This window comes from Talpa europaea (assembly GCF_964194135.1).
Source record: "Talpa europaea genome assembly, chromosome: 10".
NCBI classification, from domain to species: Eukaryota; Metazoa; Chordata; class Mammalia; order Eulipotyphla; family Talpidae; genus Talpa; species Talpa europaea.
In genome coordinates, this window is record NC_140077.1 from 40,116,056 (window position 1) to 40,128,803 (window position 12,748).

Genomic DNA, 12,748 nt, shown 5'->3' on the forward strand with positions numbered 1-12,748 from the left:
TATAGATCTACAGTAATTAGAAAGATGACAGTATATTACAATTTTATGTTAATTAATTTGAATAGATGAGTAAACAAAGTCTTTAAAAATACAACTTATAAAAAACTTGTATAGAAGAAATAGAAAAAACAACAGTCCTGCTCAACTAAAGAAGCTGAAATTGGAATGAAAAACAACATACAAAGTATTTCCTATGCTCAAATATTTTGATGGGTGAATTCTTTAAAATTTTTACCAAAAAATAATATCAATCTTATTAAACTACTCCAGAACAGAAAAAGGCACTTTCTAATTCACTTTATAAGGTCATCACATGTGTATTAATTACCAAACCAAAATGAGGTTGTCACAAAAAAGGAAAATTACAAAACAAATCCTTACATGAACAACTCTGCAAAAATCTGAACCAAGTATATCATCAGATCAAAATCTAATGACTTATTAAAAGAAAATCAAGACTGGGCCTCCCCGGTGGCGCAGCGGTTAGGCGCTGGGTGGCGAAGCTGCCCGCAGACTCTGCAGCGCCGGTTCGATCCCCGGCTGCTCCCCGGCCACCAGAGGAGGGTCCCACATGGCGCGCAGACCTCTCCTGCCGCCAGCTGCTCCCCTCAGCAGTGTACTTCGGTCCTTCTGCCTGCTCTGCTCCCCGCTCTGGCTCTGGTGAATTCTCTCACCCTCCCGCGCTTCTGACTGTACTCAGTGCTTGTATAAATAAATAAAATAAATAAAAATAAATCTTAAAAAAAAAAAAGAAAATCAAGACTATGTTGGGATTAGTCTAAGAATGCAAAGGAAATTTGCCATTGTAAAATCAAGCTATAATTTACATGTTAAAATAAAAAGGGGAAGAAAATCAATTATAATCTTAATACTGTAGATGCAGAAAAGTTATTTGATAGTCTACAGAAAACAACTTTTTAATGAAATATTGAAGGTTTTTCACTTGAGACTGAGAAGAGTTAAAGATGTTTACTATACCATTTCTTTTTTTTTTTATTTATTTATTTTTATTTTTATTTTTTAATAGAGGCACGTTTTTATTTTATTTATTTGTTTGTTTGTTCGTTCATTTTGTTTATACATGCACTGGGTACAGTCAGAAGCGCGGGAGGGCGAGAGAATTCACCAGAGCCAGAGCGGGGAGCAGAGCAGGCAGAAGGACCGAAGTACACTGCTGAGGGGAGCAGCGGGCGGCAGGAGAGGTCTGCGCGCCATGCGGGACCCTCCTCCGGTGGCCGGGGAGCAGCCGGGGATCAGCCGGGGATCGAACCAGCGCCGCAGAGGTCGCCGGCAGCTCCGCAACCCAGCGCTCAACCGCTGCGCCACCGGGGAGGCCCTACTATACCATTTCAATTGCATTGTTATTAATAGTTATTGCAGAAAAGAGCAAGAAAAGCAGAATGATTAAAACATGAAACTGACATTATTCAAAGATGATATCATTATAAAGATAGGAAATCCAAAAGACTCAACAGACATGATGTATAAGTGAAAACAAAGTTATTATAAGAAAACCTATTTACAATGGCCTCCCTGGTGACCTACAAGCAAAGTCTCAGCGCTCTTATGCTATCACCACCATGGCCTGAGTTTGATTACTGGCCAGGGAGTTAACTCACATGTTACAGCAGACCTCTCCTATTTTGCCCACTGCTCCCCTTAGCACTGTATTTCAGTAGATGCACCTGTTCTGCTCCCCACTCTGTCTCTGGTGAATCCTCTAACCTCCCACATCTCTGGCCTATATCCCAGTTTTTCTGTGTGTAAATAAATAAATAAGTAAATAAATAAATCTTTAGGGAAAAAACTCTATTTACAAGTTAAAAGAACCTGAAGTCTAAAAGGATGCCATTTAATAATGGATAGTATAAGGAAATAATCAGGCAGCTTACAAAAAGACACATGCACACACACACAACCATTATACCAAAAACAATCAGCTTTCTGAGAAAAATTTTAGATCACATAAATTAATGGAGGGAAATACTCTATGAATTGGAAGACAAAATACTATATATGTGTCCGTTAATGCTTGCTTTGCATGTTTATGTAGTCTGAATAAATATTCTAATAAAAATTACATTTTGAGGGGGAGAATGACAATTAACATGCTGATCATAGAAACTGTAGAAATGCAAAAGGCCCAGAAAAGCTAGGAAACTCATGAAGAACAAAGCTGGAAAACTGATACAAGGATAGGCAGAACAATGGATTAAAAGAGAGCCTAAAAAAAACTCCCAAATCTAAGATCATCTTAAATATAACACAGGTGTTAATTTAGTTATGGAAAGGGTCACTTTTTCAATGAATGACAATGGGTCACCTAGTTATTCATATGTGTAAAAGAAATGAGTGATATCCTCTACCCCACATCATATATAAAAATAATTCTAATTCTAGATGGTTTGTGGATCTGGATGAAAAGAATGAAAGAATAAAAGTTACAGGGGAAAAAAAACCAGGAAAATATTTTCATGAGGTTTGGAATATGCAAAGATTTTCTTTAAAAGGACACAAAAAGCACCACCCATAATGGGAAAATATATTAAAATTAAGAACCTTTAGTTACCAAAATTTACAAATGAAGAATAAAATGGCAAACTATACAGTAGAGGATATTTGCAATATGTTTCTATCATAAAAGACCTATAAGCAGACTGCTAAAAGAATTATAAATCAACATGGTGATTAATTTATATACCTACCTTATATGGGCAATATATGTCAATATGAACTTCACAAATAAGATATCCAAATGCCAGCAAGTACATGAAAATGTGTTCCACTTCATTTCAACAGGAAAATTACAATTACAACCACAGTGAGATAATATTAGTACACACAAATCAGAAAGAATAAAATAAAAAGATGAATAATAACAAATGCTGGCAAAGATGGAAACAATTAGAGCCATTCTATATGCTTTTAGTGAGAGTACAAATTGGTATGATATGACCATTTGGAAAACTAAATGCAACTCTTCTGTGTCATATCTATGGGAGTGGTTACACATCTACGCATTTGTTAAAACACACAGAACATTACAGCATAGAGTGAATTTTACATAGTAGAAAACAAACAAACAAAACCAACCCAGATATCAAAAGAAACCAAAACATAATGGAAACTCTAATAAATTAAACTAACTGTATTACAAATGAATAATGTAACCATACTTAAGTGGATGGAATGAAAAGAACAAAACTAAATTACTTTGGATAACAGTTTCTTTGTAAGAGGAACGGTGAAGAGCAACCTCTGAGTCAGTAGGTGGTGCTCATAGCCAACTTGATGGTAGAAGGTGGAGTTTTCCAGACTCCACCCCAATTAGGGGCTGATGGGAAAAGGAAACAGAGTGGGAAATTTTTGCAGATAAGCTGCTGGGGGATTTGATAATTAAGCCACTGGTGAGGAAGGGTGTGTTTGGAGAAGCTGCCAGCTTCCTGTGTGTGCCTTCAGTGTAGACCTTAGCCTGTGATCAATGAATGCTATTTGGGGCAAAAGTGCTGGCATCAAGCCATGTGCAAATCTATAAATTCTGTCTCTCAGATCTGCCATTCTTACTCCGGGTGTAAATAAACACTATTTTTATTGATCCTCATGGTGTGTTCGGTTTTGGGGATATTATGGCATTCTTAGTGCACAGCTGAGGAACCACCAACTGTGTCACCCCTGACTCTAGGTTTATCCTGTTTTGTTTTGACAAAAAGAACTACAAATAAATGCTGTACTTTACCAAGTACATTTTAGATAATGAGAGCCAGAACTTTCAATGTCAGAGGAAGAAATTATAAGGAATGAGTGAAGGCTACAATGAATTCTGTGTTGTTGAACTGGAATCAAGGGTATCACTTTGGACTCATAGAATTTAAATAAACAGATATAGAAATAAATATAGATGGGTACGGATGCTTGAGTTATCATATGTACAAATATTTATCAACATATTTGCTTAGAGGGCCTACAAGCAATGATACTCAAGTATCAATGGGCATACATAGTACCCCGATCTAGGTTTCTAAATACCATTTGTCAATAAAAGGAACCAACGTTACTTGAAGACAACCAGATTCCAGCCTTGGAATTACCAGGGAAAATATGAGAGCCTAGGGCATCATATATTGTCAAAAAGGGCTCAAAAAAAGGATGGGGACAGATAAAAAGTCTATGTGCTCGGTGATTCTATTTCAAGAAGCAACAAGATAAACTGGCAATAAAAGAGGCTCAAATAAAAGTTACTTTTGGTAAGAAGGGAAATGATTAGGAAAGGAGTATAAACAGAGCCTTCTTTAGTGCTAGAAGTTCTATTTCTTAATATGGAGGAAGTGTTACAGGTGTCTTGACTTAATTTTTTGAAAAGCTGTACCAATTTTTGCATATATACTATATTCAAAAAAAGCTATATGAGATGTTCTATATTTTGATAGTGGTGGTTGTATTTAATTTAGTAAAATATATGTGAATTCTACTATATGTAATTTATATCTACTATATGTAATAAATCTGACTTAGAAGCCCTTCCAGAAATAAATGCTGTAATAAGGTTTACATATGTCTAGTGTAGGCTGCTTTCCATGTTGCTTTTTAGTAGGATATTGTTTGGTAGAAAGATAGTAGTTAAAAGGAGTCTCAGTTTTGACAGGCCTGAGATCACCAAACCATACTAAACCATGCTTCAAATAATTTACTTTGTAAGAAAAGTGACAGTTCCATTTACATTTTTCTAAATTATATCTGACCACTTGGCTAATTAAAAGACTTTGTATTTTGTGGTTACAAAAATCTAAAACTGGAACATGAACCAATAATTTAGCTGTTTATATTCCTAGTTAAGAAATAGATTTCATTTAAAATCTCATTTGGTTACATTATTTTCTGAGTGCCATATTCAGACATTCTGAAACAGTATTACTTAATTTGTTTTATCCACAACACCACCAACCTATGCCAACAAGATCATCATTTAAAATTGGTTTGGCTGTCAGAGAGATAACATTTTCAAAATGATTTATAATATTTTGTAGCAGTAGGAGTGTGATGATGTGCTGACATTATTCTTCCAGCTGCTGAGATTGTTTTACTTTTTCCATTCTACACTTTCTGTGCTTTATGCCTACCAGAATTGCAAATCACAATGACCTTTTCTTATAGAGAATGGAGAGCATTGAGTGTTTTCAAAGAACATGAAAACTTAACTAAAAAAGTGAGGTGACAAGATTCTTTAAGGGCTCAGGAATTTGAAGACAAGTAACTTCAAAAACCCCATTTACTTCTAAAGAACTTACAAAAGGTACTATGATGTGACTATTTTACATTATAAGCTCCTCAAAGGCTGGAGACTATTTAAAATAATATGCAGATTGTTTGTAAGAGTAGATGGGTCTTTGATAATTTTTGATTAACTGAAAAAGAGAAGCATTTACCAAGGACATATTTACTGAAATACTAGATGAGCAGCTGCTAAAACGTTCTGTTTTCATCATCCTATGGGACCTCAGAACTTGAACCAACAATTTCAAATCACCAAATCCAGTGGTTCTCAAAGTGAAAGCTGGAGAATAGACAGCATTGCTTTATCACCTAAGGGAGCTGTTTCAACAAATACACAACTCTACCCTTCCTCCAGACCCCACCACCCTCTTTCTCATTCATCTTCTCGAGGATGTATATTTTAACACTCCTCACAGTGATGTATCAAATGAGGGGATAGTGTTTCCATGAAGGCAAGGTTATATTTACTAAAAAGCCTACTAAGTGATTCTGAAATGAAAGCACCAGTCTTACAGTTGAAAAACTATGACCTAATCTATTTTCTCTCTTTGGGCAAAATTACAATTCAAACAATCCAGAAAGAATTCTTTTAAGTATTCAGAATTAAAAAGTCTACAATTTATTCTTCTTTCATTGTTTAAGAAAAGCCACTGTGTAAAATGTATTATTTTCAATTTGGAACAAAAGTCCTATAGCTTTTCCCAATTTTTAGAGCTATAGTTAGTATAGAATACGAAGAAATTTAAAGTTTCTATAAGACATACATATACACACATATGTAAGCATGTATTTATATGATATTTGTTTTTCATTACAATCCTTAATATGATAGAATTTTAATATATGAATGTTACAGATACATCTCTGTTGAAGGGAGGTGCCATTTTCTCCAACCCCACTTAGATGCAGTCTCCGTGGACTACAGGTCCTAGAGTGCTGCTGGGAACGAGGTGTGTAGCTGAGTGGCCAGGTAAAGCTATATAACGCAGAAGGCAGGTGGGCTCTGGAGAGAGCTCTTGTTCAGACAGCTCAAGTTGCAGGTATTGCTAGGAAGGAGACTTGGAAGGAGACACGAGGAGAAGAGACAAGTAGAGACTTGATATAGACACGGGGGTGAGAAGTGGGGGGTGCTGACAACAGCAGTCATTCTCTTGATGTTGTATCTCCTTCTGTTCCAGCTTTCTGGGACCTACTCAGAAGCCCCTTCCTATGGTTCACCTCCAGAAAGCGCCTTAAACTTGCAAGCTTCCATGCCTCCATGGCCCTGCTTTGGGCTAACCCTGTGTGTCTGAATCCTATTTGGCTGGGCATTTACTCAGGAGGGGATAGGTAATTTGGGGTGTTTAATTGGGAAATTCTTATTAGGAACTTTCTTCTCTTTATGTACACTATTCAATTAAAAATCTATCACACCAAGAGTATTATTCCTTTGTCTTTATGTGATGGGTGAAATGACCTCATTTTAGAGGATGCTATTTGGGGGTCCCTCAGTGGCATGCTCACATGAAGACCTCATAGTTGCTACCTAGCAGATAATACAAATCTTCACTCTTAGTTTTTCTCATATTTATAGACAGAAATGAATTCCCTTGATTTGACTCCCATGCTACCTAATAGGTTCGATTCAACATTTATTAAAAGGATCAAAATGGACAGAATCATCTTTTCTGCCCTCATTCCAGCCTGTTATTCTTATTACTTCCCAGTGCAACCTCCCACCTCACCCCCCCAAAAAAAGCTCAGAATTCATTTAGCCTGCAAGCAATGAAATAATGATTGATATGTGACAAAACCTCTGGATGAGCTGATACAGAGGATGGATATCCAATCTGAAATACAGGTGACCAAAAAAACCAGGAAAAATAGAAAAGACTACAGATTCACAGACAACTTTCAAAAGAGAAATCAAAAAAATTATACTTATAAGTGAAAGGAGTTTATAAATATAGCCAAAGGAGAAAGATCTCTAGAATTAAAATCCAAAGCAGCTGATTTTGTTACATTATTGCTAAATGCTACAAACTTAGCAGCAATCATTTAAAAGTGCCTTACAGTGTGAGGTTCAGGAACAATGATTCCTAATTAGTGTTTTAATAAGTGTGTTAGCACTGCCTTGTACCATTCTGGAATGCCACTTATGTTATATGCAGGGACATTTTCCCTTCCCATCTTCCATTAGTATATTAATGCTAGGAGGTGGGAAAAAACTGATCCATATTCAAGAGGAAAGGAGGGAAAACAATAACAAATTGGCATCTCTTCTGTGAATTGCCCCACAGGCCAAGCATTTTTATGTTCTTAATCATTATTAAATGACTTAACATGACACCCAGTGCCTGGCGAATGATTGCATCCTGACATGAGAACGAATTACAAATGAAATGAAAGATCAAGCCGTATTAGAGGATTGCCTCTGGGAAATGAAAATCTTTAATTCTCTTTTATTATTGACATTTATTTGGCTGCCATGAATAACAACATAGCAAAGAGATTCAGCTATGCTTGTGCACTGAATAGCTTATCCCAGGGCTCAAAACTGCATTAACATTTATCATGTTTGCTTTTGTAGCTGACACCACTGAACAGATTCTCTATCCATCTTGTATTTATCATGCATTGCAGATATAGTACATCCTCTAATTTAAGTTCATTTTCATATAGTGGGAAAAGTAAAGATTAGCCACTGCCTTTCCTCAAATAAATTCCTCCTGGTAAGCATTCCTAAGAATGGTTTAATAGATTTTAATAAAGAACAAAATGACTTGACAAGAAAATTCAGTTACAGAATGGGGAAGCTAATTTTAAAGGTTTCAATTTGGGGGAAGATGCCTGTCTGTCTATCTATCTATCTATCTATCTATCTATCTATCTATCTATCTATCTATCTATCTATCTATCTATTAATCTATCTCTGTCTTTCTGTGGAATGTATAAAATCTTAAAACAAATGTCTCCATAAAGAGCAGCCAAGCAGGATTTTATGAATCTGGAGGCGGCATTTCAGTTCTTATAAGATACCAAAGCTGTATATTTCTCACTTTTCCAAACAGTGCTCATTGCTAAGACAGGAACAAGTCACATAATATAGAAAGACAGAAACTCAGATAGTCATTAGCAATTAAGGGATAACTTTTCATGACATATGTTTCTTTTCTCTGTGCAAATTAACAACATGGCTTTTTCTGCCACAACAATAAAAAACTGGATATTATTTGGTACCCTTAGCTCACATGATCTTTGACTGGATTGCCCTAGATTTAAAAAATCCTTCCTAGAACACTGACTTATTAGCAAGGACACTAATACATCTTAGGAAAACTACAAACTATCTCTGAATCTTGTTACAACCAATTATAGTCTATGCTAATAATTATGATGTGTAATTATACTTCTTTGCATTCACATTTTGAGATTTATTACTTTTATTTCTCAATTAGATTTTTAAAGTTCACATCTTAAATTTCAGTGTTCGGGAGAGTACTAAATAAACACAAAGATAATAATTGCTACTATTTATAATATCTATTAATTAATTGGATGGTTTTAATCTTAATACTTCAGATAGCATTAAAGGTATGTATTTTGACTATAATAGCAGATAGCAACGGATTAATCATTTTAATCAAGGAAATATTTGTTTAGTAGATGAAATTTCTATTCTATATTTGAGTCCCATAAAAGAGATAGTTGAATAAAAAAGAAGATTTTTTTCTTGATATTTAATACCAATAAATACCTATTTCTGTATTTTATTTGTTCATAATTAAATAAATTTATCATATTACAGCAGTTATTTGTATCTTTCTTTTTTCAGAAAAGACATTTCTAGACTGACATGATCTCCAAAATATCAAAGAAATTATAAACTACATCAGAGTGATTTTACTCAATTCACTTTCAAAAAATTATTTTTTTGAGAATAAAACCGTTTCTCCTGAGATAGAAGGGAGATATGTTTACTAAAATAAAAAAAAACATAATATGCACATTTTCATAGAAAAGTAATGAACATTCCAAAATTTGTAAGAAATCTCAAAAGAGCCTGAGTAGCCAAAGTTATCCTGAGAAAGAAGAACAAGGCTAAAAGCATCACACTTCCTGATTTTAAATTACATAACCAAACAGTATGTCACTGACATAAAAACAGACTCATAGCTCAATGGAACAGAATAACTAGAAAAAAACCCAAACTTATACGGTCAGTTAATTTACAACAAAGAACACAAAAATATACAAGGAGTAAAGACTGATTCTTTGATAAACGATGTGGGGAAATATGGACAGCAGATGCAATGGGAGAAAGTATTTGCAAATTATGTATCCAATAAGGGATAAATATTAAAAAATATAAAGAAATCATATAGCCCAACAGCAAGAAACAAAATATAATTTAAAAATGGCCATAGAATATGAATAAACATTTTTCTAAAGAAGACATACAAATGGCTAATGGGTACATGAAAAAGTACCCAACTTAAGTAATCATTAGGTAAATCCAAGTCAAAACCACAATGAGATATAATCTCACACCTGTTAGAATGGCTACACAAGAATAACAAGTGTTGGTGAAGTTGTGAAGAAAAGGAAACCTTTGGATTCTGCTGGTGGGAATGTACATTGGTGCAGCCTCCATGGAAAAATTATGGAGGTTCCTCAAATTAAAAACAGAGCCACCATATGATCTAATACTCTCAATTCAGGGTGTTTATCTGAAGTAAAGGAAAACACTAACTTGAAAAATATATATATTCCCATGTTCATTGTAGCATTATTTACCATAGCCAGGACATGAAAATAACCCAAGTGTCAGTCAATTAGTGAGTGGATAAAGAAAATATGGGATGAACACACACACACACACACACACACACACACACACACACACACACTCTTCTATTATTAGTCATAATAATAAAAGCAATCCTGTCATTTGCAAAAAAGTATGGATCTTGAGGGCTTTCTGCTAAATTAAGTATGCTAGAGACAGATAAATACTATATGACCTCATCTATACCAGGAATCTTTAAAAAAGAAAACAAAACAAACTTAAGTCATAGATACAAAAAAGGTTGCCAGAGGTGGAAGCTGGGCATGGGCTAGAAGACAGGCAAGATGTATGAAGCTGGTTAAAAAGGAATGAAAGAGAAATAGGTACATTGTTTTAAAGAATTTATAATAGAAAAATATAGAAATTTTGTTACAAATGATTAATGTCTATAATACTGAGTTTCCCACAATGTTTGCACAGTACCTGTAGCCATTATAGTATCATCTTTCCCTTGGGTGAAAATCACAATTCGCTGCCTCTTTGAGTTCACCTTTGGAATAGCTTGCGTCTTTTTGGCTATCTCTTTAATGTCTTTAGCCTATTAAAAGAGAGGAGAGAAAAATTTTCGTAACTGGTACAATAAAGCAAAATTTTATTAGTAGATTAAGGATTTAGATTCTCAGGATCAAAATAAGACAGACTGGAAAAATCTATTAAGAATTATTAAAAAAATTTTTTGCCACATACAAAAGGAAACAGACTAGTCCAATAATCTCCAAGGAACCTGCCATCAAATTATAACAATTTAAATTTATTATAAATCTTAGTTCATCTGCACTCTTACCCTCTCACCTACTGACTTTAGATATTATTTAGAAGTAAGTTTCTAGGTACTATGTAATATCACCTGTAAATTTTTTAGTATGCACCTTGGAAAGATAATAACATAATTGCATAATTATAATATTAAAAAAATTAACAATTTCTAATAATATACAGCTTTCAAATTTCCAATTTAAGAGAGATTTGTAAAAAGAGGATTAATAAAATTGTTTTGGAGGTTTATCAGACATAATTACACTGACTTTACAAATAATACAGTTGATATAATACCAAAGTTTTCAAAGATATGAAAGAGATGTTTCCTATAAAGAAGATAAAGTTAAGAAATTACAAATTAATTCTAAAAACCATGGTGTTATTTTTCAAATTAAATAGGGCATGACATTTTATATCATATTCTGACTTGACTCTAACACATGAGTTACAGGTAGGATTTCTAGAGTAATCCTTAAATTTTAGATAATTTAAAAATATATGTCTAAATTGAATGAGTCTCTAAAACTGTCAATGGTTTGGGCACTTTAAGTAGTTTATTCTATCACTGTGAAAAGTTTCAAAAAATTATAGGAAAAGAAACATTTCAGAGGGGAAATATATCTGAGTAATGTAAACTAAGTTAATTAGGATACAAGTAACAACAGAGGCGATTATATTTTTGAAGCTATAACAATTGTTAGCGATAACAATTGTTTGTTCACTTCATAACTTTAGATGATATATAAAGCTAAGCTTCTTCTATACCTACATGACGATTGCAGAGAACTGTAGCTTCTGAAAAGAATAGTCACTTGTAGTTGGACAATGCTGCTGACCTTTCAAACATGCTAACTATTTGGCTTTGGTTGCTTATTTTAGAACAGAATTTTGATAAGATGAGAAAAGAAACTCCCAGTTTGGAGGGGAAATCATTAGAAATGACTAGTAACAGCTGAAAGGTCCAAAAATTGCCATATTATAACAATATCTTCATTCTTTCAAATTAATATATGCATTTAATGAAAATGACTCACACATATCCTCCCAGTCTCCTTGCTACAAATATATTTTACTATTGTAGCACTTTTCTTTATTATTGAGTATAGTTCATATTTATACAAGAAACATTCACTCTATCATCTTGGGAATAGAATCTTATGCATGTACTGGATGTTTTCTAAACAGAGGCCTTTCTTCAAGGTTGTATAAGAATCCCTGGGGCTCCCTGGTGGCCTGGAGCTTAAGTCTCAGCACTACTACTGGTACAGTCTGAGTTTGATCCCCTGCCAGAGAGCTAACCCACATATGGCACAGCAGACTTCTCCTGTCGGTCCACTGCTCACCTTAGCAGTGTATTTCAGTAAATCCGCCTGTTCCACTCCCCACTCTGTCTCTGGCGAATTCCCTCACTGACCTCCCCTGACCCCGCACCTCTGGCCTACACCCCAGTTCTTCTGCACAAAAATGAAAAAAAAGAAAAAGAAAAAAATTTTCAGAAAAGAATGAGAATCCACAGTTGATTTCTGCCAACCCTCTGGGAAGATACTGTTTTATGGGAGTTTTGGTAACCTAATTAAGGAAATCTTATGTCTCACATTAAGTAACAAAAATGATCATTCAAGACTGAAATAAACTTTCCAAATACAAAACATTATCTCTGCAGGATGGTTGAAGTATATTTTATTTGTACCTATAGCTAAGTTCATACAAAATCCCTTTGTCACTCTGGGACACTGTCAGTGAACACCTCATCTAAATTTCTCATGATGCTTTGAGGAGCCTTTACTGCAATAATGATACCCATAGAAAACTTTTCTTAAAACCTCAATTTTGTCTTCTCAAATGTATATCACTCTCCCACAATTTTATCCTAGTAAAGTCTTCTCTATT

The 12,748-nt window shown here is 34.4% G+C and overlaps 1 protein-coding gene across 2 annotated transcripts in view; it reads right to left on the minus strand.

Moving 5' to 3' along the window:
* ADK (adenosine kinase) overlaps window positions 1-12,748 on the minus strand; it is a gene marked incomplete at both ends in the record, with an annotated part of 417,072 nt that overhangs the window by 58,161 nt on the left and 346,163 nt on the right. For both annotated transcript variants that reach the window (XM_084245203.1, XM_084245202.1), the window contains one exon: window positions 10,523-10,637. In XM_084245203.1, the coding sequence (XP_084101329.1) occupies window positions 10,523-10,637 (115 nt within the window). The remainder of the gene's footprint in view (window positions 1-10,522; window positions 10,638-12,748) is intronic.